This window comes from Triturus cristatus, chromosome 4_1 (assembly GCF_964204655.1).
Source record: "Triturus cristatus chromosome 4_1, aTriCri1.1, whole genome shotgun sequence".
NCBI lineage: Eukaryota > Metazoa > Chordata > Amphibia > Caudata > Salamandridae > Triturus > Triturus cristatus.
Genome location: NC_140585.1, coordinates 478,589,826 through 478,616,023, shown reverse-complemented (window position 1 = coordinate 478,616,023; position 26,198 = coordinate 478,589,826). Strand labels below are relative to the sequence as shown.

Sequence of the window (26,198 nt, the reverse complement as noted above, 5' to 3'; positions counted from 1 at the left end):
TGGGATTTAGGGTGGTAACTTGAATAAGACAGCAAGGAGTCCAGATTGATGATGTGAAATCCAGTGATGCCACTGTTTGTGCAGATGGGTGATGGGAAATGCAATGAAGTCACTTCCTCTGAAGATGAATGATAGAAAATTCAGTCATGTCACTTTCTGTGCAGACTGGTGATGGGAAAATACTTTCTAGGCCTCAAAGTCTGGTGCCACTGCTCTTCAAGCCAGGGCAGATCCCAAAATTCATATAGGCCCAAATATACTATACTACAATGTGCAAATGGTGTTACATTGCTTGCTGCCATTTGATGGCAATTCTATAAGCAGAACAAATAAGATCTTATAAAAAAGGACCACTGAGGAGGAGAGATGAAGTATTGGAAAATTTCAGCTGGTTGACTATCTTGGGAAGTATTCAGCAAATATACCTCTAGGATATAAGCAATAACATCCCAAAATCACCACCAAGGAGAATCCGTTCTCCCTGGCACTTTTTGATTGGTGAACTTTTAATATTTTGTAATACTTCAAGGCAAACTCAGATGAGTAAAATGTATTTACACAAATTAACCTGTCTGTTTTTGGGTGTGTAATGAGTCAGATGTAGTCTTGTTTTAAGACTATCAATAAGTTGAAAATCTCCGTGGAAATTCCACTATCTAGAAGCTTATTTATCTCACAGTTCTTTAAAGTACATATGTCAGGTGGCCAATACTATGGGGCAGATTAACTTAGTTTTGACATAATGTTGAACAGCAACCAAAGTTGCTGCATTTCTTTGCATCAAAGGGTGAAAGAAAAACAAGAGCAATATCTCCCAAGAAATGGTGCTGTTTTTCTACCCCCAAATCTGGCTACCTCTAGGCTGCCATGTGCCAATGGACACGCAATGTTGTGGACGCTCTAAGAAGTATAGGTTCTGTACTTAGAGGGAGCCTTTCTAGTACAAAGACAGCTTTAATATGCTTCCAACTTTGTATTGCTGTTGTACAGTGCAACACATTAAAATAAAATGTATAGTTTTAAACCTTGCTCTAGTGTTACGTCAATCTCTAGAAGGCATAACTTTTTGGGGTGAATTTCTGTCTACAAATGTCCATAAATAGAGATTTGCTTCAAAACTGATTGGTGGTTGCATAGGAACGCCCATGCATCATCAATGGTATGCCCCCATGATGCAAAGTAACTTATATTGCTACTTTGTATTAATTTAGGCAGCTTTCCGAGGCAAATCATGTTTTTTTATGGAAAGTAAAATCCCCCACATACCTTGCACTGGGTTTGTATCATGTTTGTTTTGCAAACCTGGGTCAAAGTGTTAGTAAATCTGGGCCTTTTAGGAGGAAGTTCATAGCAGGCATTAAATTCAAAAGTGGCCGAGCACGATTTAAGTCTAGGGCTTCACCAACATGTAGCCCCTACACAAACCAGGCCCAATCTGGTTCTGTGACAATCTACAGACCACAAAATTCTCTAATTAACCCTTGCCCAGACACCAACAGGACTACACCCTTCCGCTGTGATGCTATGATTATGGTGGAGTCCATAATAATACCTGTTTCTGGCAGAAGTAGTGAGCTCACGTGAGAGAACTGTGGTGGGGGTGGAAGTGCTGCTTCTGCCGCTGAGAGAAGCGCAGAGAGGATTCAATGTCGCTGGTGGCGAGCCCCCTTGGCAACACTGGGTCATCTCGCTGAGTCCCCGCAGCCCTGCAGCACCCATGGCGACGCAAGCCACACGAGCAGCGAGCTGTAAGCTGTGAGAGGCCCGGCAAGCAAGCAGCAGGGGTGCTCGGTCGTCATAGCAGGACCCCACTCATAGTCAATAAGGTTCTGGGGCCACCAGCATAGATCCGCGGAGGGCTCAGCAAAAACCAGAAAGGAGGCACGGTGCAACGCGAGTCAGCAGGCAAGTGAGCAAGTGAGGTACCTTGAGCATGAAAGCACGGCCTCCCTTGTCGGCAGCTGCAGGGTGATGTGCCCGGGTGTGTCCGCGGAGGCTGCCCAACTAGGTTGGGTGCAGCTTGCGGCACCCCAGCATGCCCTGCTCTCTCGCTCTTGTGTCCCCCACCCTGCCCTGCGCCGCTCCCAGCCCACGCCGCCGTTGTCGCCCTTTACCGTCAAAGTTTCCTGGGAGGATTCTGGGCCCGGGTTCGTAATTGTCTATACCGTCACACTGTCACACCCCCCAGGTATCCAGGCCCCTGCAATTGCCAGACCCCACCCCTTTAGGGGTCTCGCTGCTTTCAACTTCAACCGGATACCCAACACATCGCCCTCGCTGCCATTCCTCTGTTACCTTGCCGTCTTCTTTTGCTGCTGCTTCATCTATTCCATTTCTCTCTTTGCTAATGGCAGTGGTTGGAGTACAGGTCCCGTTGTCCGGAGTTCATTCCTGATTCACTCGTCGAGTCACTTGTTGATCCATTCTATTACTCTCTCCAACTGCTAACCACCAACTGCCAACGGCCAATTCTTTAGCCCTGGACCTTCACCTGCCGCTAGTCGTTACTGACTAGCCGACCAGCACACGGCACCTGTTAAATCCAAGTGTTCTGTTAAAGTGTGGGCCAACCAGTACGCAGTCTCTCAACCGAGGACTGCGAATCCTTACCGGGCATCTCCCAGTAGTCCAACCTCCCCAAGTTGGTGAGCATTAGTCAGGTATGAGGTCAGGGAGAACAAGAGGAGGGGGGAAAAAAGATTGAAAACCTCAATCAAAACCCAAAAAGGCAAAGGAGGTCCTCCCGCCCGCCGTTACGGAGCTTACTAGTAACTCTCCCGGAATGAACCTCTCTGTCCAAGGTCTACCAAACAAAGAAGTATGGCAAGAGCTGGTAGCTCCAACAGGAGAAACTTTAGTAACGGCAAGTGCTAAGTCAACCATCACAAAACAAGGTACAGAGTCCGCTCCACACGCCAACAGTGAAGGAAGCAATAAAGCTACTTTCTTAGCCTCAACCGGGCATTGCTCATGACCAAATAGCAGCAAACGGGTGTTGATTACTGATTTCTTAAAACTAACCCTCAAAACCACTGAGGAAAATCAGGGCCACAATGATCCTAAGTCCTCTAAAAGTATCAATCTAACCAACAACATCACAGACCTCCAAAGTGAGGCCGACACGAATCCCCCTTGTGACATAGGTTTGAACAGCTGCAAAAACAAAAGGAAAGTATCTCAGGTCACAGGATCGGATGACATAAACAGAGAAGTCCCAAGCCTCCAACTCTTAACAACTAAAGTTCTTTTCTCTCAGGAGACCTATCAAAGTTTTAACCCCCAAGTCATTGAGGCACTAATTCATTCCTATTCGCCCTCTTTAGACTCCCAATTCCAGCTGCAACAATAAATTCCAACTGGAAATAATGAATACAACAGACACATCGAAGGCAACTTAACAAATCAGATGAAGACAAATATCTTGAGTCCTTTGGTGAGCCACACATGCCTTCTGGAGCTCCATCCCCCGATGTTCAGGGGTTCACCAAACTAAACACCAACAATCAAGATAAGTTTGAGTTATCATTCGGCCAGGAACTCTCAGTTGAAACCACACATTCAGACCCAAATCAAACTTAAAAATTTGGAAACAACCACCAAGATGTCAACCTCACAAAAACATGACCAACCCAGCAGGATTCAGGGTCCCTTGGGCGACTTATCACCGAAGTTCTCATCCCACCAGGAACAACTTGTTCACTCGTACTTAGCAGAACCAAGCAGCTCCCCAACATCTTCAGTTTGGCTGCACCTGTTAAATACCATTGACACAATTGGCAAAGCAATGAACTATAACGCAGACAAGTTAGACACGCAAGTCGATCTATTAAACATCTTAGCAACTCACGTTTAGGGGGTCGAACAAAAGTTGCACAGCTTTAACGAGATGATTATGAAGGTGCAGTGAGATCGGGAAACAACATAACAAATCTGCCACTGTCGTACTCAAATAATTGCCAAATTAGCAACAGTTCCAACCTTATTTACAGAAATACTGGGGACAACCAGGGATGCCCCAATCAAGTCTGTAACACCAGCTGAGAAAGAAAATGAAGTATTCAGAGAAGTGGATTTGGCATGCCCCAGCCCTTCTAGGAGGCAAAACATAAGTGGAATGGGGACGAACTCAGCTCAGCAAGCTCATCTTCACCAAAACACATCTTCACCAAAATACCAACATCAGGGCGCATCACGCCAGAAACCAGTACTACTCGCCTGCCAGATGCCACGTTGGTCATGGCAAATGATAGCAAAGCAAGACACAACCCAGAAACAGCATATAGTTACGGCCTGGGAGGAAACTAAGTTACCCATGTAAGAAACAACAAAACATACTCACAAAACAACATACATGTCCTTCCGAACCTATCTCTGACAAACTCGGAGCACATAGCAGTGGATAAAGTTACTGAAAGGAGCCCAGGACACGAGCCGCATACGAAGAGTACGCCAACCGTGATAAGGAAGGACGGACACAACACTGGCCTGTCAATATACAGTTATTTATTTTGTTGGGCCATTACTATCAATCGAATACGGAGGATTGTGGGCCGATACTTTATAGAAATGGATATCATGGTTCCATATGCACTATTTCATTGAATTGCAACTACATTGTTGATTTGATTATTGTTCATCGCTTGCGGAGGTCTGTGGACCGGTATCTGAGGCTATTTGATACGTGCTTGTCCAGGGGTTTTATTGTTGCAACTTTATAGCTTTTGTTATCTAGAGAGGCCCCACAACATTTTGGATTGTTGGATTCATGGCTACTTTTGGACTTAATTTTTGATGATCTTTTTGCCCTGACGAAGTTCCAATGGAACGAAATGCGTTGGTTGTGGTTGAATTTTAAAGAATAAAAAAAGAATACAAGATAATTTTGGATAAATTGTAAGTTCGTTTTGACTTTAATCTTTGGTGCACCGTCCTTTTCTTCAAAGATTCACGAGCCGCAGCGTGACCTTCTTAACAATAACAATAAACTGGATTTCATCCCCTACTATGTCTCAAGGGGAACTCATGCTATCCTCAACAGAAGTGTATTACTTAAACTATTCAAAGCCCTTCCCTCCTTGAGTCTTACTAACACAAGCAACCTAGAAAGCATAGAGTTCAAACAAAACTCTTGCCTCACTGGTCAAGAAATCACCACAGTTACATTTTTTGATAACTCCTTTATTGAGCAGATCTGGCAGCATAAGGATTAATTTGCTTAATGGGCTGTTGAGTTAAAAAAAAGTCGCTCTTCCCTGTTATCCAAGGCCGTTACATCCGCCAAACCATACGGAGGGCCTGTTAAAAGGCACTAAAGGCCCGGATCATCCCAGTTTAGCAAAGGGCACAGATTACACAGCACAGAAAATCACCATCACCTTTGCTCACCCAGAAGCAATCAAGCCTCGGGGTTCCCGACAGTCGAACACAGCCGGTATTACCTTTGAAACAGCATGAAGAAATTCATCATTAGCCCAAAAATCAAACCGAGGTTGTAACATCTGTTCATGGAATGTGCATGGGCTTAGCACGAAATTAGAAGAACCAGATTTCATGGAATTTATCATCAAGTATAACATTCTTCTTTTCCAAGAAACATGGCAGATAAATCCCTCACCAATAGTAGGCTACAAAGAATGTTTGAATCCGGCTAAGAGAGTCACGAAATACTGTAGAGCAAAAGGCGCCCTTTCTACTTTTATTTCAACAGATATCCCAGGCATGCTTCTGCCACAGATCTGGTCTCTTCCTGGATGTTATGTATTAAACTTGAGTACCAGCTTTTTAACAGTTTGTTAATACTGGACATTATATCCATCCCGCATCTAAACAAAAGAGGTCAAGAACTGAGAAACTAACAGCTACATTAGTAACACTCAAACTTGCCTATCCAGATGCTAACATCATACTGTCGGGAGACTTTAACATGAATTTACTGCATGACACCTAAAAAAGTACAACAGGTCACTCACTAGCCCCCAATTGACGTGATACACACGGCAAGAGATGCGCGGCCCGTCTAGACGACCCCTCGATGTGCTTGCTCAACGGACAAGGCCAGACAGATCGCCCTGCAGCATTCACAAGGGTAACTCACAAAACAGGATCAATCATAAACTACACATTTACGGACAATGATCTTTTTCCCCACATCTCAAATTTCCAAATAATTGACTGGGCGGAAAGCGATCATCAACCACAAACCTTCACGCTGCAAAAAAAATTGCAAAACCAGCTAAAGACAACGCAATGTCCCTACCAACTCAAAGCTACAATCTTAAATGCCTCATCTGGAAGAGGGAATGCATTGACGATATCATGAGCACATGCATTAGTCTTATGGAGAGACTCAAAGCAGTACCACTGTGCATAAAGGCATGGGAGTTTTTAATTCATGAATTAAATAACACGTTTCTGAATCATGCCAACGGCCACAAAGTCGGAGGACAAACGGGGTCAACTTGGTTCACTAACAGCTTGAGGAAACAAAAGCAACAATTGAATAAATACCTAAGACATTTGCGAACCCGGGGCCCAGAATCCTCCCAGGAAATGTTATCCTTAATATCTATAACAAGAAAAGATCTAAAACGGGACATCAGGTGGCCAAGAAAATGTTCAATGAACATACCTGGGCAAAACTCCTCCACGCCAGCAAACAAAGAGAACCTAAACTCTTCTGGGAAATCATCAACCAGCTAACAAATGGCAGGACATCACAACTAGGACATAATGGAGGTCACTTGGAGAGCCTACATCGAACTTCTATACAATATAATTCCATCCCGAGGCACCCCAAACCAAGGAATACCAATAGGGAAGGGAGATTCCTATGCAGGCCCAGCCCATGACACTCCAAATCCAGAAACGCTCGAATTCTTCCCACGGATTTCACAAGAGCAAGTGCTCAAAACCATAAAAAAAATTGAGTTTGGAGGGAGCGCAAGGGCCCAATGGCTTGCCAAACGCCTTGTTTCTGCACGATCCCCCACTCTGGTCTGGTTTCATCACCCTTCCTTTTACTCATGCTTTGGCATCTAGTGCAATCCCCGACTCCTGGTGAGGAAGTATTCTAAACCCAATATACAAGTCGGGCGCACGCTTTGATACAAGGTTGATAGCACTAATCGATGTGGAGGAAAAAATGTACGCTTCAAACCTGTTGGTAGACTTAAAGGACTGGGTCCGCCCAACAAATCTCATACCTTATACGCAAACTGGATTCCGGGCAGGAATGGGCACCCTCATGAATATCTCGTCGGTCACTCTCTTAGCCAACCAAGCCATTGCAAAATCTAGCACCTTGTACGCGTGCTTCATCGATCTCAAAGCGGCTTTCGATAAAGTATCGAGAGCCAAGTTATGGGCTAAAATGCAAATCTAGGGGGCACCAACCAAACTTTTGGAGGCTATTACCAATCGGTACTCACAAGCGTGGGTCCAAATAAGGAAAGGAGACGGGTGCAGCATAACCAACAAGATCCTACACTCAATGGGCTAAAACAGGGGTGTGTATTGGCCCCCTGCTTATTCAACATTTACACCGCAGACCTCGATAAGCATGTCTGGCTCATTCAAGCTGACCCCCCAAAATTGGGCAAAACACCAATACCAAGTCTCCAAAATGCAGACAATATCGTCTCACTAGCACTTACTAGCACAAACACTAGGTCTGCAGCGACTAACAACGAAAAAATGCAAATTCAACTGGAAATTAGATGAGAAACCATTAACCCGGGTGGCCTCATACAAATACTTTTTTCAACTGGATTGCCACCTTAACTTTAAGCAACACCTGGACCAAGGTCGCATGAAAGCTAAACAACTGCTTTTTGCATTTAAAATCTTACAGGAAAAGCTCTCAGGTTGCTCAACAGGTCATTTGCTCAAAGTAATTGCAGCTAAATTCCTACCCTCCATATCATATGGCTCAGAAATACTGAACACCAAAGATGCTACAGTCCTAAACACAGCAGAATTCACCTTCTTCAAGAGCTTGTTTTAAATTCCTGGACACATTTCACAAGCACAAAACCAATTAGAATACGGACTAAAAAATCAGCAACCAACCAGACAAGGTGCACTAGTCAAATATTATTGGAGGATGAGGGCAGCAGAAGATAACACCCTAGCCCACCCCTGTTGGCTGGAGATCGAAAATCAAACCGGGCTAAATAATTCCATTACTACAGTCCTGAAACAATCTCTCTTGGCACTACAGTTAGAGGAGGCCTGACTAACCATTTCGTATTCCGGATTCAAAACCGTTGTAAACAACGCAATCAAACGGATCTCTTTATTAACGGACAAAACAGCCATTTAAAAAAAAAGAAATGTTTGGGCAGTGATACAATCCTATCATACTCTGAAACCCCAACCGTACCTGTCTGAACATTTCTCTTATCACAAAAAGCATTACTTGACGCTGCTGCGGTTGGGGGCATACCCTACGAAGGACCTGACACTGAAATGGAAACACACATGGCCAACTAAAGAATGCCGCCTCTGCGGACAGGGAGACGAGTCATTGTTACATCTCCTATGCATCTGCCCTTCACTATTAGAAATCCGGAAAACTGTCCTTCGTGAGGCATTAAGGAAGGCACAAACAAGAACATGCAGAGCAGCAGGCATAAAATGACTCAGAGGATCGTCGATTCAACTGACCTGCAGTGCCATAAACTTTTGTATAACAGCAGCTATAGAACTGGACAACACGCCAAATTAATTCAAGTACCTTTTTAAACAACCCGTTTACAGTTTCACAGTTTCCCTGATTACAATGTTTAACATTTCTTACTCTACTAGCTCCTAATATGCCTTGGAGGCTCGTCAATTCAACAGTCCTGTTTAAACTCTTGAAAGATTGCGGCAAAGAACTGGTGAAAAAAAGTGAATCAAACTGAGTTGTTTCAAAATAACCTGTTTATAGACTTCTAAATTGTATTGATCACACTTTCTAAATATCTAAACTAACTGGCTGCTTATCGCCCATGAACATGATCTCGTTGCGTTTTTCGTTTTCTCTTTTTTACTTAACAGGTTTTAAAATGTTGATTCAATGTTTGATGTACCATGGTGGTATTCCCACCCTTTTATGATTTTTAACGAAATCAAATAAGAGCATTTTTGACTGACGGACTAACCTGTTTCTGGCATTTTAAATGCGCTCAACTGAATAGATCATTTGGGGTATTCTGAACCGGACCTGAGAATTCCTTTTAGAGAAAGGCTTCAACAAGCTGAATGCTACAACCCCACTTATGAGTCCCAAGCAACTTGTGGTGAACACAAATCTTCACTGAAGGATATCTTCCTTAAACTGTACATTTTGAAGTAACACAAAACAGTCTGAAATGCAGAATGCGAGGAAGCTGAAATAGAGGTACAAACACAGTTGCCCCTGACTCTTCTGAACACAAATACCTGGTCATACGTTAAAGAAGGATAACAACGTTGCCATCATGCATATACATTGATTCCTGCCATTGGTATGACACATCTCGGCACTCTCCTACATAGTAGTTCACTTGATAATTGAATACTTCTGTAAACAATATTTAGGAAATTATAAGCCGATATTTCTGACAAGAATATTCTAGAACTTTTAGGTTTGTAGGTCAGTTTTCAAAAGCTAGGCTTCCAGAACAGGAATGCCTGGATCATGAAAGATGTTTTTTGGTGGTTTTGTGGGTGGGCGGGGGATGTGATAAGCTATGTAGGAGGGCGGGAGATGCAGTCACAGGCAGGCGGATGCTACGTAGGCACCTGTTTCACTGCATCTGCGAGAGCTTCCTCCTTCCAGGGGTGTGATCACATTGGAGTATGGGAACCCTTATCGGTAAACAGCCTTTACTTTGCATGCTAAACAACGCATGCCAGAACAACGGGGTCGTTACAATGACCGCGTTATTTCGCATACCGTTAGAACGCAAGTCGCAAAAACGACTTGCGTTAGGGGGAAGAAGGTGTTGGATTTAAAATCCAACACCTTCTCTAGTGTCTGCACAGACTGGAGTTGAAATAGTAAATTTTACTATTCCAACATCCAGTGCTCCCTAAAAGCAAGTCGTGGTTACGACTTGCGTTATAACGGTATGCGAAATAACAACGCGGTCGTTATGGCATGCGAAACAAAGGCCTATATTCACCCTTATCCTGTGACACAAAGAGTAGACTGTGCTGTGTCATCACAACTTGTTTGTAATAAGCTATTACAAGCGAGAAGGGACAGCGTTTTCTTATTAAGGACAGGTTCTGACAGAAATCCAATTAGAAAATAAAATACAGCAGCTTACAGAGAAATAATTGTCTTCCACTTTTCATGCCCTCATTGTCAAACACTAGTAAACTACGAAGTACATTCCTATAATTGTATGTATCGCTGATAAAAATGTGTGTTTAATTTTGCTTACAAATGTGAACAACATAACAGTTATTTCGTTCTTTATTTACTAAAACGAAAGTATTAAAACATTCTTTTTTACCACGAATGTTAGTAATGTGACTCAATAGTAACTTTGTTGCCTTTTTTCAGCTGTAGAATTTGTTTCACATACACGCAAATTTATGGTCAGAATCTACCCCAAGGGTACCCGAGTAGGCTCTTCAAATTACAATCCTCAAACATTCTGGAATGTAGGATGTCATATGGGTAAGCATTTACACCTTTTTTGTAATCTGACAGTGGCTATTTCATTATTGTTTGCAGTTGTGTCCCTGGATGTCTTTTGTTTATACTTACAGGGGTCTAACTTTTGAAATTGAACCACTTTTATTAATCATTGAACTATACGAAAGAATGCACAGCGCAGGCTCCAGGACCAGACTGACCGCAGTGGACACCGGGGATTTCCCCGGTGGGCCGCCAGGGCTGGGGCCGTGTTTGGGCCCCTGGAGGGCCGATTTTGTTACAGGGCCGCTGTAACGAAATCGGCCAAAACTGGTCCTGGGAAACTGCTCCGCCGCACCTCCAACCCCCCCCCCCCGGGGGTGGCCGAGCACTTTGCCAGGGGCGGTTTTGGTTCCCATTCCGGGCCTGGCAGGTTCCCTTGATGCCTTTCCAGCTACACACGAATGAAGAATCATAAAGCAAGAAAGCAAAATGTTATAGACAGCAGGTATATTTACTGACGACGCACAAGTTAGTTGCAAGAAGTATATCCTTACATTCGAATCCATAAATACTCAGGGGCTTATTTATGAGAAGCTTACTCCGCAGGAGCATCAATTATTTGACGTTCTGGCAGTGCAAGCCTCTCAATCCTATCTATGTGGTGACACAAACCCACCCTTCATGGCTGTGCACGGCCTCATGGATATGAAGTAAGACAAAGCAGCGCAAGTCGCTGCCGTGCCTTACTCTGTGTCAAGGAGGCGTTCCATGGGCTTTGCAGTGGGTTTCCCCACGCAGCACCTACGGATTGTGGCGCTATGCCAGATTTATTTAATCAAGTAAACCCGAGGCAGTGCCAAAACCTTAGGCCTCACCAGAGCAGGCGTAATGAGGAGAAATATTTTTATTCCGCCTCGCTTTTTCATCTTTCCATATAGAAAGAGAAAAACGCCTCTCTGGATTGTTTTAGTGGAGTAGGATTCTCCTTTCTTCACAAAAACAATCCTGCCTGCAAGAGAGGATCCCTTGCACCATGGGGCAAGGGTGCCAACATTGGTGCTAGGCAGCGCATTGTGCACCAGTGCAGGGGGAAAGTACAGGAAGCATCGTATTTCTTAAATACGGCGCAGTCCTGTCCTTTCACATCGGCGTAGGGCAGCACAACGTGAAGACTTGCGGAGCTGCCCTAAGCCAATTCCTCAAAAATGAGGCCCACAATGCGCACCATGATTATTATGATACGGGTATGCAATTACAAGAAACAATTACCTTCCACTTACTGCTAGCGCTCATTGAGTGCACTGTACAAAATCTCACATATTTGTTATATAAAAGATTCTGATAAGACGAGGATACACTTTTGAAATGAATCAATTCATCTTACAATAACCGGAAAACATGTTTCTCGTGTGATTATATGTGTACCCATTCAGTTAGACATGGATGACCTGTTTGAATCAATGAAAAAAATCCTGGAAAATGTAATTTGAAGAGGTAGAGACATAACTTCTCAATGTTATAAAACATTTAGATGATTATGTTCAGACCAATTTTCCCTGATTTGGAAATTACAGTAATGAAAAGAAACACAAAAAACTTAGAAACCTCCAGATAAATGTAACAACAGTTGGACTGCTTGAAGTGCTTCTGCTTTTTAAAATGAAGGAAAACTGGTCCAAGTTATCATGGCTGGTCTTCAAACTGGAATGAGATGGCACACAATAGCTGCATGTTTATTATTTTAGCAGTAGTAATCATGAATAAGAAACCATGCTTCACTTCGAGGTTTCCAATATAACACATTGACATTGTGAATTTAAATTCGAAGGAGTTTGTAGATGATACTCCGCAAGATAATTTCTGTTTTTCTGGAGGTAGTCATAACTGCAACAAGGAACATATGAGTAGCTATCCCCAGTATAGTATAAAAGTAGTGGTGTATTCAATATTAAAATGGCTTTAGTTACTAATTAGTAATATAAATGGATACTTGTCATCTAAAGCAAAGCACGTGTGATTTGTGCATTGTGACAACTAGTCAGGGTCTCACACTGGAAGTGACATCACTCCTGTACCCTGACCTGGAAGTGACAACATCTAATGACGCTAACTTGCAAGCCCACCCCAGCAGTGACCTTACGCTTGAATGCTGACCCAGCAGTTCAATCACCCAGGAACCCTGACCTGAATGTCATATCCCAGAGGAGACTCCACCTATGAACCCACTCTCAACTCCTACTGTGGAAGCTCTGTGGCCGAAAATAATGTAGGAGAAGAGACATTGGTGCAGTCTAACCCCAGAAGTTGCTACAAGAAAGAGAACTTGCTGTTGGTGGTGGCATGAATCCTATACATAGCTATCACGGCAGGCTAAAAACCTCTGTAAATGATGGAAGAGGGCTCACAGCAACTGATTTATTAGCATGTCAGCTGTGCTGTCTCAGGGTTTGAAGAGCAACACTGCCAAATACACTTATTGATCTGTCGCATCTGATATCCCCCATTAGATCTGGCCAGGGCATTGATGTCATCTGTAACGAAATATTAACTGAAAGTGATATTGTAGCAATAGAAGCTACAGAAAGAGGTATTAGAATTCCTGACTCCTGTGTATTAAGATGCTGACATTTTGAAGGAGCGGATTCCTGATGTTGCTGTGCCTCAGGAATTTCATCTGAGGAAGGTTATGGGTCTACAGATCTCAGCAAATCTCAAAAGGGAGAAGCCCTGTTTGAGCAAAGAGTTCTGTTTTTACTTTTATTTCAAACTGACACTATACATTCCATCTGCTTATGCTGTTCCCTAAGAGTTTATTTTGTGGACATGGACACATTCAAAATAAGGTCCATGGATTAGCTCCTGTTGGCATCTGGGTGGACTGCAGTTAAAGGTTTTGTAGCCACTGTTACAGATGCTTGTGTATAGCAACCTTTCAAAGCTAAAGTAAAGTTAAGATAAAATCCCCCTTTCCTAACAAAAGTGAACATGCTCAGAAGCCCAAACCAAAAGATTTCTTCACAATAGGATCCGAACAGACATTTAGATCATGGTGGTGAAGATTTCACAGAAAGCTTTCACAATGAGGAGTTGCAAAACATCCCGATGATCTGAGAGTGTTCATTGAGGTGAATTGTTTTTAATATAAACAGGTACAAATAAACAAGCTTTAGTCAAATGAATGGCTGGCCTGAGAACCTTTACAGTTAGATGGATGTTAACTCTGTAATATTAAGGAGTTTAGAATGCCTGAAAAATATGGAAACGTCCTCATTTTAAATCATCTTTCCTTCCATCTCATGGGCAAGTTCCTCTGGAATCTGATTTCTAATTTTATTATGAAATTAGCTAAACCAATGGTCCCAAAAGAGTTCAATGGAAGGCCACCCTCACACTACCCAGGACCATCACACCTGACATTACTAGAGCTGAGGTTAAGGTTACAATTCAACAAAGTCAGGTAGCTGCGCTACTCAACAAGGGTTTTCTCACAGGTATTCTCCTACCATCACCATAGGGTTTGAGGTCATCAACAAACTGCTCACTAGCACTGAAATGGATTTAGATGCTCAGTTATTTTTAGAAAACTGTGAGGTAGCAGCTCCTATTTCAAAGCCCATACACAGAAAGTTGGTGGGTTTACACCTAAAAGCAGAGACTTTGGGACTGTGTATACATTTCTCTTCCTTTAGTCCTAACATTGTCAGATGTTAATAGAAACATCTATACACTCTACGTGTAACTACATATAGAGGGACATTTTAGAACTGCTGGAGGATTGTGAATTGCTGAAATGTGTGCAGATCAAGAAGGCTCTAAAGCAATAGTTCATATTCAATCTATTAGGCCTGATTTTGTCCTCATATCAAAGGGCCTTTTTGACACCCTGTGTCAGAAAGTGAGGCTGGATGAGCCGCTTACCACCAAGGGGCCGATTCCGGCCACAAAACGAACCGGCCGACACAGACCCGGACCGGATACTGACCGACACGGACCAGCGCCGTACGACCCGTGCAGTACGATGCAACGCGAGTGAATTACAACCGACACGTATGGAATACAAGCCGTACGACCGAGCCGTAGGGAAAATAGTGATCCGGCCGGAAAACCGACAGGCCCACAAGCGATAGAGACCTTCGCGACCGACGCATATGAAACACAGAAGATAGGCAGCGTGAACGAGGCGGAGAAGCCCGCACGAGACAACAGCAGAGTCCGTTTCAGACATACCAGAGCCTGGTGAGTACACAAACAACATACCCAAGATTGTATGGCAAGGGGACAGTGAAACCATGCACCACAATCAAAGCTACAGTAACCAATAGATAATCATACCAAGATGTGTATGCCAGTCAGACAAACACAATACCTGCCATCTCATAGTGACTTGGAACTGTGTCATGACATGCACCAACCTACAAACAAATAGAGCTAGCCAGTGGCACAAAGCTAAATAGACACTGCCAGACAGTTTGCCACCACAAACACACTACTTCACAGTGCAGCTGACTGACAGGAAGGACTAGTGGGGATGCAGGTAAAGTGAGTGTATCCAAAAGCATGATGGGGCCTGTAGTCACAGTTAATGCTCCCCCTCCTGATTGGCCTATCAAGACCTCTCTGAAACATGCCCACATCACAGGGAGTGGAAAATGACTGACAAGATGTCTGACACTGGGCTCTGTTGTGGGGAGCACAAGGCCATGCTGGGAAATGGGCAACAACAATATCAAACTCTGTCCGTGACAAGCTGGGAAAAAGCAGTGTACAGGCAGGCATCTGTTCGAAAAGTAGAAAATGTCATGTTTGTGAACCATCGATGCATGTAGAAACATAACTCACATCGTCTGTCTCTTCCAAACACAGGTGGTGCTGGGTACCCAGCACCAAATGATGAGGATTCCCAGTCCCAGACACTGGCGGACACTGAGCTCTCTGGTTTGACTCTGTCTCTGTCCTCTTCAGATGACGACGACCAACCTGGCACCTCAGGTATGAGTCTTCATGCAGCAACATCAACATCTGCACCCCCTGTACCCACGCCTCCAGCATCTGGAAACCGACAGGGCACCCCCGCCAACATGGACAGACCAAGGCCACTGAACACCCACAGCACAGGGACACAGGACCCCCCGGAAGCCACAGAAAACACCACCAGCAACACCACCCAAGGGGTCCCAGTGTCACCTGTCGTCCCGCTGCTGGTCCTGCCCGTCTGGATAGGGGTGCTGGGAGGGGTGGGAGGCAGAGGGCGCGCCTTGCAGAGAGGTCTGGATTGCATGCTGACCCCCACCTGGCACGCATCATAGATGCGTACCAGGATAGCACTGGAGGATTTGGCCAGGTAGTGGGGATCCTCAAGGACATGCAACAGGAGCAGGCTTCCATCCTGTGCACTTCCCTCACACATGTTTGAAAATAAACTTACCAGTAAACCATACTTGCCTCTATTGTGATTCCAACTTGTCATGTGTCATGGAGATGTCGATCTGCTACACAACACAGTGCATGCCAAATACTGCAACAATGTGACCAACGTAAGCTGAGTCATGGTGATGTGACACATGTGAGGGAGACACACCACTATGGCACCACAACACATACTCCCCATGGCTGTGTTACTCATCCCACACAATGATGTTGATCTGAAACACATTGGCATGCACAGACACAACACCAACCCCAGTCAGTGGTAACAAGTCCACAGGTGAGGTAAGCAGATGTCAGTCAGATGTGGGAAGGCAGACAATGCACATAACAAAGCGTAGCACAGGTTCATTACACATTAGCAACATGTTTATTCCACAATAGTTGCACGGTAGTTTACGTAACAGTGGACACACCTCACAAAGTGTTGGAGAATTGAAGTCCAGGGATGTGTGGTACATCAGTTGATGGGAATTGAGAACTTCCACACTGGTGTTGGATCCTGAGTGTTGGGGGTCAGTGTTGACCAAACAACAGGCAAAGTACCCTGGGAAGGACAGACACAAGACACAGTCAAAAGCACAGCAGAACAGGAGGGAAATGCAATACACACGCACAAAACATATAAAAAGAAATCCACACAGAAAAAAGTTTTCAGTACTACCCTATTGTGGAGTACACACTACCTGAATGGACACATCACTGCACGCATCCAGTCAAGTGGCATACAGACACACTCAGACAGCAACAGAGCTGCCACAACACATTCCAGGCTACCTCCATACATTGACATAACAACCCTGGAAACTCACATTCAGGTGAAGAAGTTGTTGATGAGCTGTGAGCGGACGTCACCCTCATCCTCATCATCACTGGCATCTTGGCCCAGGCCGGGATCCTCCACAGGTGCCGGAGGTTGGTCATCGTCATCCTGGATGAGAGGCACCTCCTTTCGCACTGCCATGTTGTGTAGCATGCAGGATACTAGGATTATTTTGCACACCTTTCCAGGCTAATTTGGGAGGGCCCTTACGGTCTTGTCCAGGCAGCGAAAGCTGCTTTTCAGGAGGTCGAATGTCCACTCAATCACCCTCCTGCTCCGACCATGTGCCTCATTGTAGCGCATCTTGGCTGGTGTCACAGGGTTCCGGAGGGGTGTCAGCAACCACGCCATGTTGGGGTATCCGGAGTCACCTACACACACAAAAATGAACAAGTAGCTGAGTTTTGTAGGAGTGCGGAATACAACATTGACAAATACACACAATGAGAAACAGGCAGTACCCACTGACAAGCCAGGCATGCTGAGCTGGCATCTGTGACATCAGCGTTGCAATGCGACTACTCCTCATTATGTAGGCATTGTGCGCCGAACCAGGGAACCGTGCACACACATGTGTGATAGACATGTCAGCAAGAACCCTTGACCTTCTGGTAGGTCGTTCCCCCCCCGCTGCAGCGCCACCTGCACCCCTGCTGTCTGCTGCCGCCGGTGGACTTCGAGGCCCTCCACCACCCGCAGGCTTCCACCTGCGCCTCATCCCTGGTGGCCAGTGGTGGCCTTAGGTACGTTTTTCCAGTGTTCCATTGCTGCCTGTTGCCTTGTATCCTGATCGCCACTCTGCTCTGTGCCCCCTGCCCCCCGCTCGCCGCTCTGCTTTGTGCCCCTCCTCTTTTGTATTGTGTATCCTGATCGCCGCTCTGCTCTGTGCCCCCTGCCCCCCACTCGCCGCTCTGCTTTGTGCCCCTCCTATTTTGTATTGTGTATCCTGATCGCCGCTTTGCTCTGTGCCCCCTGCCCCCGCTCGCCGCTCTGCTTTGTGCCCCTCCTATTTTATATTCTGTATCCTGATCGCCGCTCTGCTTGTGCCCCTTGTATTTTGCATTTTGTTTTCTGATCGCCGCTTGCTCTGTGCCCCTTTGCTTTTGTACACCTTTGCTCCTCTGTGCCCCGCGCCGGTCTCCCGTCCTCCGCCCCCCCGTTGCCTCCCCTGCGGCCCCGCCCTCTCTGCGCCCATTCGCCACACCCGTCCCTCGCCTCCCGCCTCCCAGCTGCTCCTCCCTCCCCACCTTCCCATATATGGCGGCCACTGCGAGGCCGTGCCGCTGGCGCGCCAAAGGCGCGCCTATGGCAAGCCCGTCTGCGCCCCTCCACGCCTGGACCGTGCCCAGCGCCAGAACCCCTGGCCCCCGCACCTGCCAGGACAACCACCTCTGCTACGACGCCTAGACCTTCATCGCTCTCAACCCAGGAAGAACTCACACCTGCTACAAGGCTGCCCCGAGGTGCACCCACGGTCCCTTCACCTGCCGGAACTGCAGCTTCTCCTGCCACGAAAGCGCCAAGACACCCACCACAACGGAAGCCAACCAGCTCAGATGCATCCTGATCAACACCTGCTCCGCACACAAACACGCCGTTGAACTCTGGGACCTACTCGACACCACATCACCGGACGTCGCCTTCCTGACCGAGACCTGGATGAATGAAGCCTCCTCGCCAGACATCGCCATAGCCATCCCAGACGGGTACAAGATCACCCGCAGAGACCGCACCAACAGGGCCAGAGGAGGAATCGCCATCATCCACAAAAACACCATCAAGATCTCAACAAACACCACCGACACCCTCAGCACCGCCGAACACATGCACTTCCAGATCCACACAAACCCAAAGACCACCTTAAGAGGCACCCTCGTCTACAGACCTCCAGGACCCTGGCCTCAATTCTGCGACTCCATCGCTGACCCCATCAGCACACACGCGCTGACCTCCTCCTCGGAGACCTGAACTTTCACCTGGAGAACAACAACGACAGCAACTTCTCCACCCTGATCGACAATCTCGCCAACCTCATACTGAAACAGCTCGTCATGACGCCGACTCACAACGCCGGCCACACGCTAGATGTCATCTTCTCCTCAAGCTCCTACGTCACCTTCAGCTATGCCTCCGAACTCACCTGGACAGACCACCACTGCATCCACGTCTCCTTCTGAAAACCACCCACACACCACCGCACCCTACAGACCCCCCGCTGCCGCTGGGGCAAAATCACTGAAGAACAACTACAGACAAACATCGCACTCAACCCCCCGACGACCCCAACCAACCCAGATGAAGGGGCACTCGCCCTCGAACGCTGGATGAATGACTGCGCCAACACCATCGCTCCTCTGAAAAGCCCCACCAATGCAGACACCAGCAGAAGAGTCAGCTGGTTCACCCCGGAACTCCAAAACTCCAAATGCACCTGCCGAAAACTGGAAAACATATGGCACAACGAAAAGACGCCAGACAGCCGCACCGCCCACAAAGACGTCATCCGCAACCACCACCACCTCATCAGGTCGGCCAAAAGAACCTCCTTCACAGACCGCCTTGACAACAACGCACACAACAGCAAGGAGCTCTTCACCATTGTGAAGGAACTCTCCAACCCCAGCTCCAACGCGAACAACATCCCACCATCGCAAGCCCTGTGCGACTCCCTCGCCACCTTCTTTCACCGGAAAATCACCGACATCCATGACAGCTTCAGACCCCGGACGACCCCTACTGACCACACCCCACCGAACCCACCACCCACGACACCCTGACAACCTGGGCCAACGTGAGCATCGAGGACACAATCAAGACCATGGGAACAGTCCATTCCGGATCCCTATCCGACCCTCTCCCGCACCACATCTTCAACAAAGCCAGCAAGTCCATCACTCCCCAACTGCACAAAATCATCAACCTCTCCTTCGAGACCGCCACCTTCCCTGAGATCTGGAAGCACGCAGAGATCAACGCCCTACTGAAGAAATCCAAGGCGGACCCGAGCGACCTCAAGAACTTCCGGCCCATCTCCCTGCTTCCGTTCCCAGCTAAGGTCATCGAGAAGATAGTAAACACCCAGCTCACCCGGCACGTCGAAGACAACAACATCCTTGACCCGTTCCAATCAAGATTCCGCAGCAACCACAGCACCGAGACCGCCCTCATCACCGCCACAGACGACATCAGGATCCTGCTGGACAACGGCGAGACGGTAGCCCTCATCCTCTTGGACCTCTCCGCCGCCTTCGACACCGTCTGCCACCTCACACTACGCACACGCCTTCACGACGCAGGGATCCTTAACAAGGCCCTGGACTGGACCACCTCCTTCCTCTCCGGAAGAACGCAGAGACTCCGCCTCCCCCTGTTTCGATCCAAGGCCTCCGAGATCATCTGTGGCGTCCCTCAAGGATCCTCTCTCAGCCTGACACTGTTCAACGTCTACATGGCACCACTAGCACGCATCGCCCGACAGCACGACCTCAACATAATCTCCTACGCCGACGACACTCAGCTGATCCTCTCTCTCACAAAGGACCCCCTCACCGCCAAATCCAACCTCCACCAGGGAATGAAGGTCGTCGCCGACTGGATGGAGGACAGCCGCCTCAAACTGAACACAGACAAAATGGAAATCCTCATCCTCGGATCCAACCCCTCCGCGTGGGACGACTCCTGGTGGCCCACATCACTGGGGTCCCCCCCAGCCCCCACTGACCACGCACGCAACCTGGGAGTCATCCTCGACTCAAAACTCTCCATGACCAAACAAGTCAACGCAGTCTCCTCCACCTGTTTCAACACCCTCCGCATGCTCCGCAAGATCTACAGATGGATTTCGACCAACACGAGGAAAACAGTCACCCAGGCCCTACTCAGCAGCAGACTCGACTACGGAAACGCCCTCTACGCCGGAGCCTCATCCAAGCTCCTCAGCAGATTACAGAGAATCCAGAATGCCTCCGCACGCCTGATCCTCGATGTCCTACGCCGCGATCACATCACCCCCCACCTGAGGAACCTGCACTGGCTCCGCGTCGCCAAAAGAATTCATTCAAACTCCTGATCCACGCACACAAAGCACTCCACAAAACCAGCCCAGCCTATCTCAACAGTCGGCTCCCCTTCTACGTACCCAACAGGAATCTTCGCTCCGCTGACCACGCCCTGGCCACGGTGCCAAGACCTGGAACACCCTTCCCCTCTACCTGCGACAGACCGAAGACCTGCTGACCTTCAGGAGACAACTCAAGACCTGGGTCTTCGACCAATAGCAGCAGCACCCCCCCCCCCTCAGTGCCTTGAAACCCTCACAGGTATATAGTGCGCTCTACAAATTATGTGATTGATTGATTGATTGATTGATACCACCAGAGCATTGATGGAGTGGTAGTGCTTCGTGTTCCGGTAAGCCTGCTCATGTGCCTGTGGTGGTATCAGGGCCACATGTGTCCCATCAATAGATCCGATGACGTTCGACATCCTCCCCAGTGTATAAAAGGCATCCTTTATTTCAGGGAGTTCAGCTGGACTAGGGAACTTGATGTACAGGTCTAGAAAATGCAACATCCCCTCCAAGACATCGCGTAGCACCCGACTAAACATCGTTTGCGAAATACCACCAGCAGTAGCCACAGTGTACTGGAAGGTACCAGTAGCAAAGAAGTGCAGGGCTGCCATCACCTTCACCTCTGGGGTCAGTGCTGTAGGGTATGTCCGGCCATGTAGCAGATGTGGTGCCAACTGCTCCACCAACTCCTCAATCAGTGGCCTGGTGAAGAGGCACCGTCTGATGCAGTCGCGTCCCTGCATGGTCGCAAGGTCTGGGAATGGTCTATGGACAGCTGGTGCCCTGCAGTACAGAGACGCACAAAGGAAGATTGTCAGTTCATCCACCCATGTGGCCATGACCAGGCTCAATATCACATGATAGATAATTACATTACACAATGTACTGAGGTGTGTGCTGTTGGGCATGGACACATATGTCACCTACATGACCATCACCTCACATCTCAATTCCACATGTCCACGTGAGTCCCATGTAGTGCAATGGCCAATCATCTGGCTGTGTCACCCAACCTATGTACTGCTGTGACGTTCCAAACACACACCACAGTGACAAGTGAGGCCTGATGTCTCCCAGGCATCACAGATCTTTGCCATGCAGATACACAGCGTCACTGTATTGCCACTTCGACACTGGCATGGACATAGCGTATCACGTACACACCACAAGGCAAGTGTAAGTCCCACAGGTAGTGGCCACTGTTGTTCCTGCAGGCCCTACATGTACGTCTCTTAGACACACACACACCATCAAGGTTGATGCATATACCACATGGATGTGGAGACTGTCACCCATTGGGCACATTTGATCAGACACATCTGAGACACAACATGCACACAGACTGTGGTTGCACATCAGTATTGTGGCTACTGGTCTCACTTTGACGTACATGCCATCACCTCCTGGACTCAGGGTGTATGTAACATGCACCAAACATATCCAACATGAAACTGTGTCCGTGACTCATGCCCATTACTGTACAATTGCACATCATAGTGGCAATGTGCACAACACACAAAGGATTCTGCCCCCATGTACACATGCACAGCCTGGGAGTGGCTGCACAAAAGTGCCACCCAACAAACCAAATGTGGCCCCCCAAACACCCAGGGAATGCAGCCTTACATGCCATGGGACACTGTGCGGCCAATGCTGTAGTGTGGTAGGTGTGCACAGGTGTCCCTGGCCAGTAATTATGTGTTGAATCCGTCGAATAGTTACACCAATGAGGTCCGACGTGGGTGACAATACGTATGCATTGCACAGTTCATGACCGTGCGTACGCTTTGCCATTGAATGCAATGAGGTCCGACGCGGGTGACAATGCGTACGCATTGCACGGTTCATGACCGAGCCGTGCGTACGCTTTGTCATTGAATGCAATGAGGTCCGACACGGGTGACAATGCGTACGCATTGCACGGTTCATGACCGAGACGTGCGTATGCTTTGCCATTGAATGCAATGAGGTCTGACACAGGTGACAATAGGTACGCATTGCACGGTTCATGACCGAGCCGTGCGTACACTTAGCCATTGAATGCAATGAGGTCCGACGCGGGTGACAATGTGTACGCATTGCACGGTTCATGACTGAGCCGTGCGTATGCTTTGCCATTGAATGCAATGAGGTCCGACGCGGGTGACTATCATGCATACGCATCGGGCAGGTATGGTCCGAGACAGGTGTACGCCTTGGCCATTTAATCGTATGGAGACGGGTGCATGTGTATTTTCAAAATACACGTTGCACAGTCAGTTGACCGAGCCGGGCGCACCCATTGGCTCTGGATTGTCATGGACATGGATGCGGATTCAAAACTTGTACGAGTTGTGCACAAGAAATTCAGTTGGATGCCTACAACAATGTTGCAATTTCAAGTGTTTCATGAAGGTGAAGATTTGAACGATGTGGAAGGCGTGTACGAGTCGTACAATTCCATGGATTGGCCATATTCAGAGAATGCAACCGTGTTGGACCTATCACTTGGGACACATAGCACAGATTCTGCCTCTGTAGCACAGATATACGGCTGGCTGGCCCCCAGGAAGCTCACTTTCCTGCATTACATGCTACTGGACCACATCCCTGCTACCACTGCTGCTGTCTCTGCATCCTCTGGCTCCTGCTATGGCACGTACTCTGGAGAGGGCCCCAGCCTTCACTGAGGAGGAGAACCAGGCCCTTCTGGACGGGCTCCTTCCACAGTACAGCAAGCTCTATGGGAAACTAGGGGAGCAGGTGGGTGTGCAGTCCACTGCCTTCCTAATTATGCATGTTGTCTGACTAGCAGGACTAGCAGTGTGTACACCAGTGGCAAGCATTCTCACTGACTACTTTCATCCCCCAAAATGTGTAGGTACATGTAATGAACAGGTGTCCTGCTGCTAAAGTGCATTAGTGCAAGCTTAAACTACCCAGGCATTGTTAACATGTCAGACATACAGGTGATTTGTCCTTCCCCATGGTTGCACTACCTATGTAACTCATTTCCCTTTGTGATGATGACATGTATATCCAAATGTGTGTAGCACAAATCTGGTGCATGTGTGTTAATGTACTTTTAACTTTGTCATCCTCACAGGTTGATGCCCACCAGAAGCAGGAGATATGGCTGACCATCGCCCGGGCTGTTCGTTTGGTGGGGGTCTACAAGCGCCGGATCCGCAGCTGCCAGAAGAGGTGTCAGGACCTTCGGGGCTGGACCCAGAGGACAGCTAGAGTCCAGCTGAAGCTGTCACCTCCGCGCCGGAGGGGCGGACACTGGACCCTGACCCCCCACATGCTCCGGATCCTGGCGGTGGTCTTCCGGGACCTGGATAGGCAGCTGAAGGCCAGACAGCAGCAGGAAGAGGGTAAGTCCATGCCTAATCTGTATACTATGTCTGACATGCTAATTGCAGTCTTTTGGCCTGGTCACACTTCCACATTATGTAGGTCTTGTAGTCCAATACTCAGGTCCCTCAATTGTGTGATGCACCCTCCTCATCTGTTCCACAGGTGTGGCCCCTAAAGTCTGCTGCTTGTGTCATAGGGCACTGTGTCCCTGCAGTCAGCTATGCTTCATCTACTGGACAGCATCTGTTCCCGTGACTCTGTTGTGTGTTTCATGGGTGGGTCAATTGTTTGCCCAATGCCTGAGATCTGACATGTGATCTGTGTGTGCCCTTGAGATGAGTTCCAATTGCTCGTCTGACTCACCACATGTGGCTGGGGTATTCCAAACAAACCCATGCAGCAGGGGACTCCAATTTTGGGGCCTCAGGGGTATGTGTATCAAGTATGTCACACTTGCTTAGCCACCTGACTACTGTCCAGGGCCAAACACTGTTTCATAGCGACCTGGCCAGTCATGACTCCTCAAGGGCATTTAGAAACACTCTGTAATCCCACTCCTGTGTATGAAATTACAGGTTGTGCTGAGTGACATATACCCTCAGGTGTCTGCCTCTGTGTCATTAGGGTGTGGCTTGTTGTTACGTACAACTTGGGTGTCCATGATTCAGAGGGTCAGCAGGACATCTGAGATGTGACTGTGAGAGACAAGACCTGTGTGACATATAGGTGTGTGATCATCTGACAGTGCACAATGGTGTATGCAACTGTGTCCTTCATGCAGCTGGGTTACATGCATGGCAGACTGTGATGTGTTAATGTACAGGGAGTTGTGTTTGTAGAGACTCATATGTCTGATTTGCATGATGTGGGGTCTTCTGGGTCCTGTATATGTTGTTTGCAGGGGATGGGCAAGTGCACCGGTCATCTGCAGAGTTAGCTTTACCTCTGAGCTAGGATTGTGAGTCAGTGCATATTGTTGTTGTCTGGATGCCCTGCCCCTGTGACAGGAGACAGTGTTGACTGACTTTCAGGGCATCCCAGTGCCATGGCATTTAACTTGCTATGAGTGATGCTGTATTGTGTTCAAGTGTGCACCATGTACCCCATTGTGGCATTGCCCATCAGGACATAAGAACATCATAGTGTGTGTTGCTGGCATGCATCACAAGCATGTGAAATTAGTCTCTGCCCATCCCTTCATCCGGACACCTGTACTGAGTCAGTAGCAAGAGATGTGCTGTGTGCATAGTGACATACTCCTTCATGTTCACTTGCATGTCCAACAAATGTGTAGGTGGTGCATGTGGGCACATTGGGATATTAGCATCCAACATGCAACAGACATATGTGTGCAAGTCAAGGAGGGATATGTGTGCCATGGTTGATGTTGAGAATGAAAATTGGCTTATTCTAGACAGTGTTGGCGCTTTGAGCTGTGTTCAGCTGATGATGCCAGGGCTTGCCCTGTGATGTGAAGTACTCACTGTGGTGTGTGCAGTCGGTGCAGGTGACTGATGTTGCTCTCTTACTTCCTATTCCTATCCAGATACATTCACAGCCACAGGAGGGGACAGCTCCACAGACCAGGAGGAGCCACAGAGCCTGACAGGGACAGAAGTAGAGGCGTCGGGGGGACCCAGTGGCACGGAGGGTGAGTGGAGCCACACAGAGGAGTCATCAGCACCATCACCCCCAGCTGAGGGCCACAGCAGCTCTGAGGATGACTCCCTTGTGGAGGCGGGTGACAGCAGCCACCAAACCCCAGCTAGTGAGGCTGTCCCCGCCACTGCCACCACCACCACCATCACCACCCTCCCATCAGCTCCCATCCCAGAGGTCCCTGAAGGCTCCCGTGTTCGTGAGCATGTCTCCTTTGTGCCAGGCACCGCACCCCCTGCCCCTGAGTCTCCTGCTGCCCAGAGTGAGGA

At 47.7% G+C, this 26,198-nt stretch overlaps 1 protein-coding gene across 3 annotated transcripts in view; it reads left to right on the top strand.

Moving 5' to 3' along the window:
• The window catches only part of PLCZ1 (phospholipase C zeta 1), a 1,132,435-nt gene that overhangs the window by 688,334 nt on the left and 417,903 nt on the right, over positions 1–26,198 (top strand). For 2 of the 3 annotated variants that reach the window (XM_085652690.1, XM_085652688.1), the window contains one exon: positions 10,535–10,651. The exons of the other annotated variant lie outside the window; for it this stretch is intronic. In XM_085652690.1, coding sequence (XP_085508816.1) covers positions 10,535–10,651 — 117 coding nt within the window. The remainder of the gene's footprint in view (positions 1–10,534; positions 10,652–26,198) is intronic. 3 annotated transcript variants of the gene reach the window in all.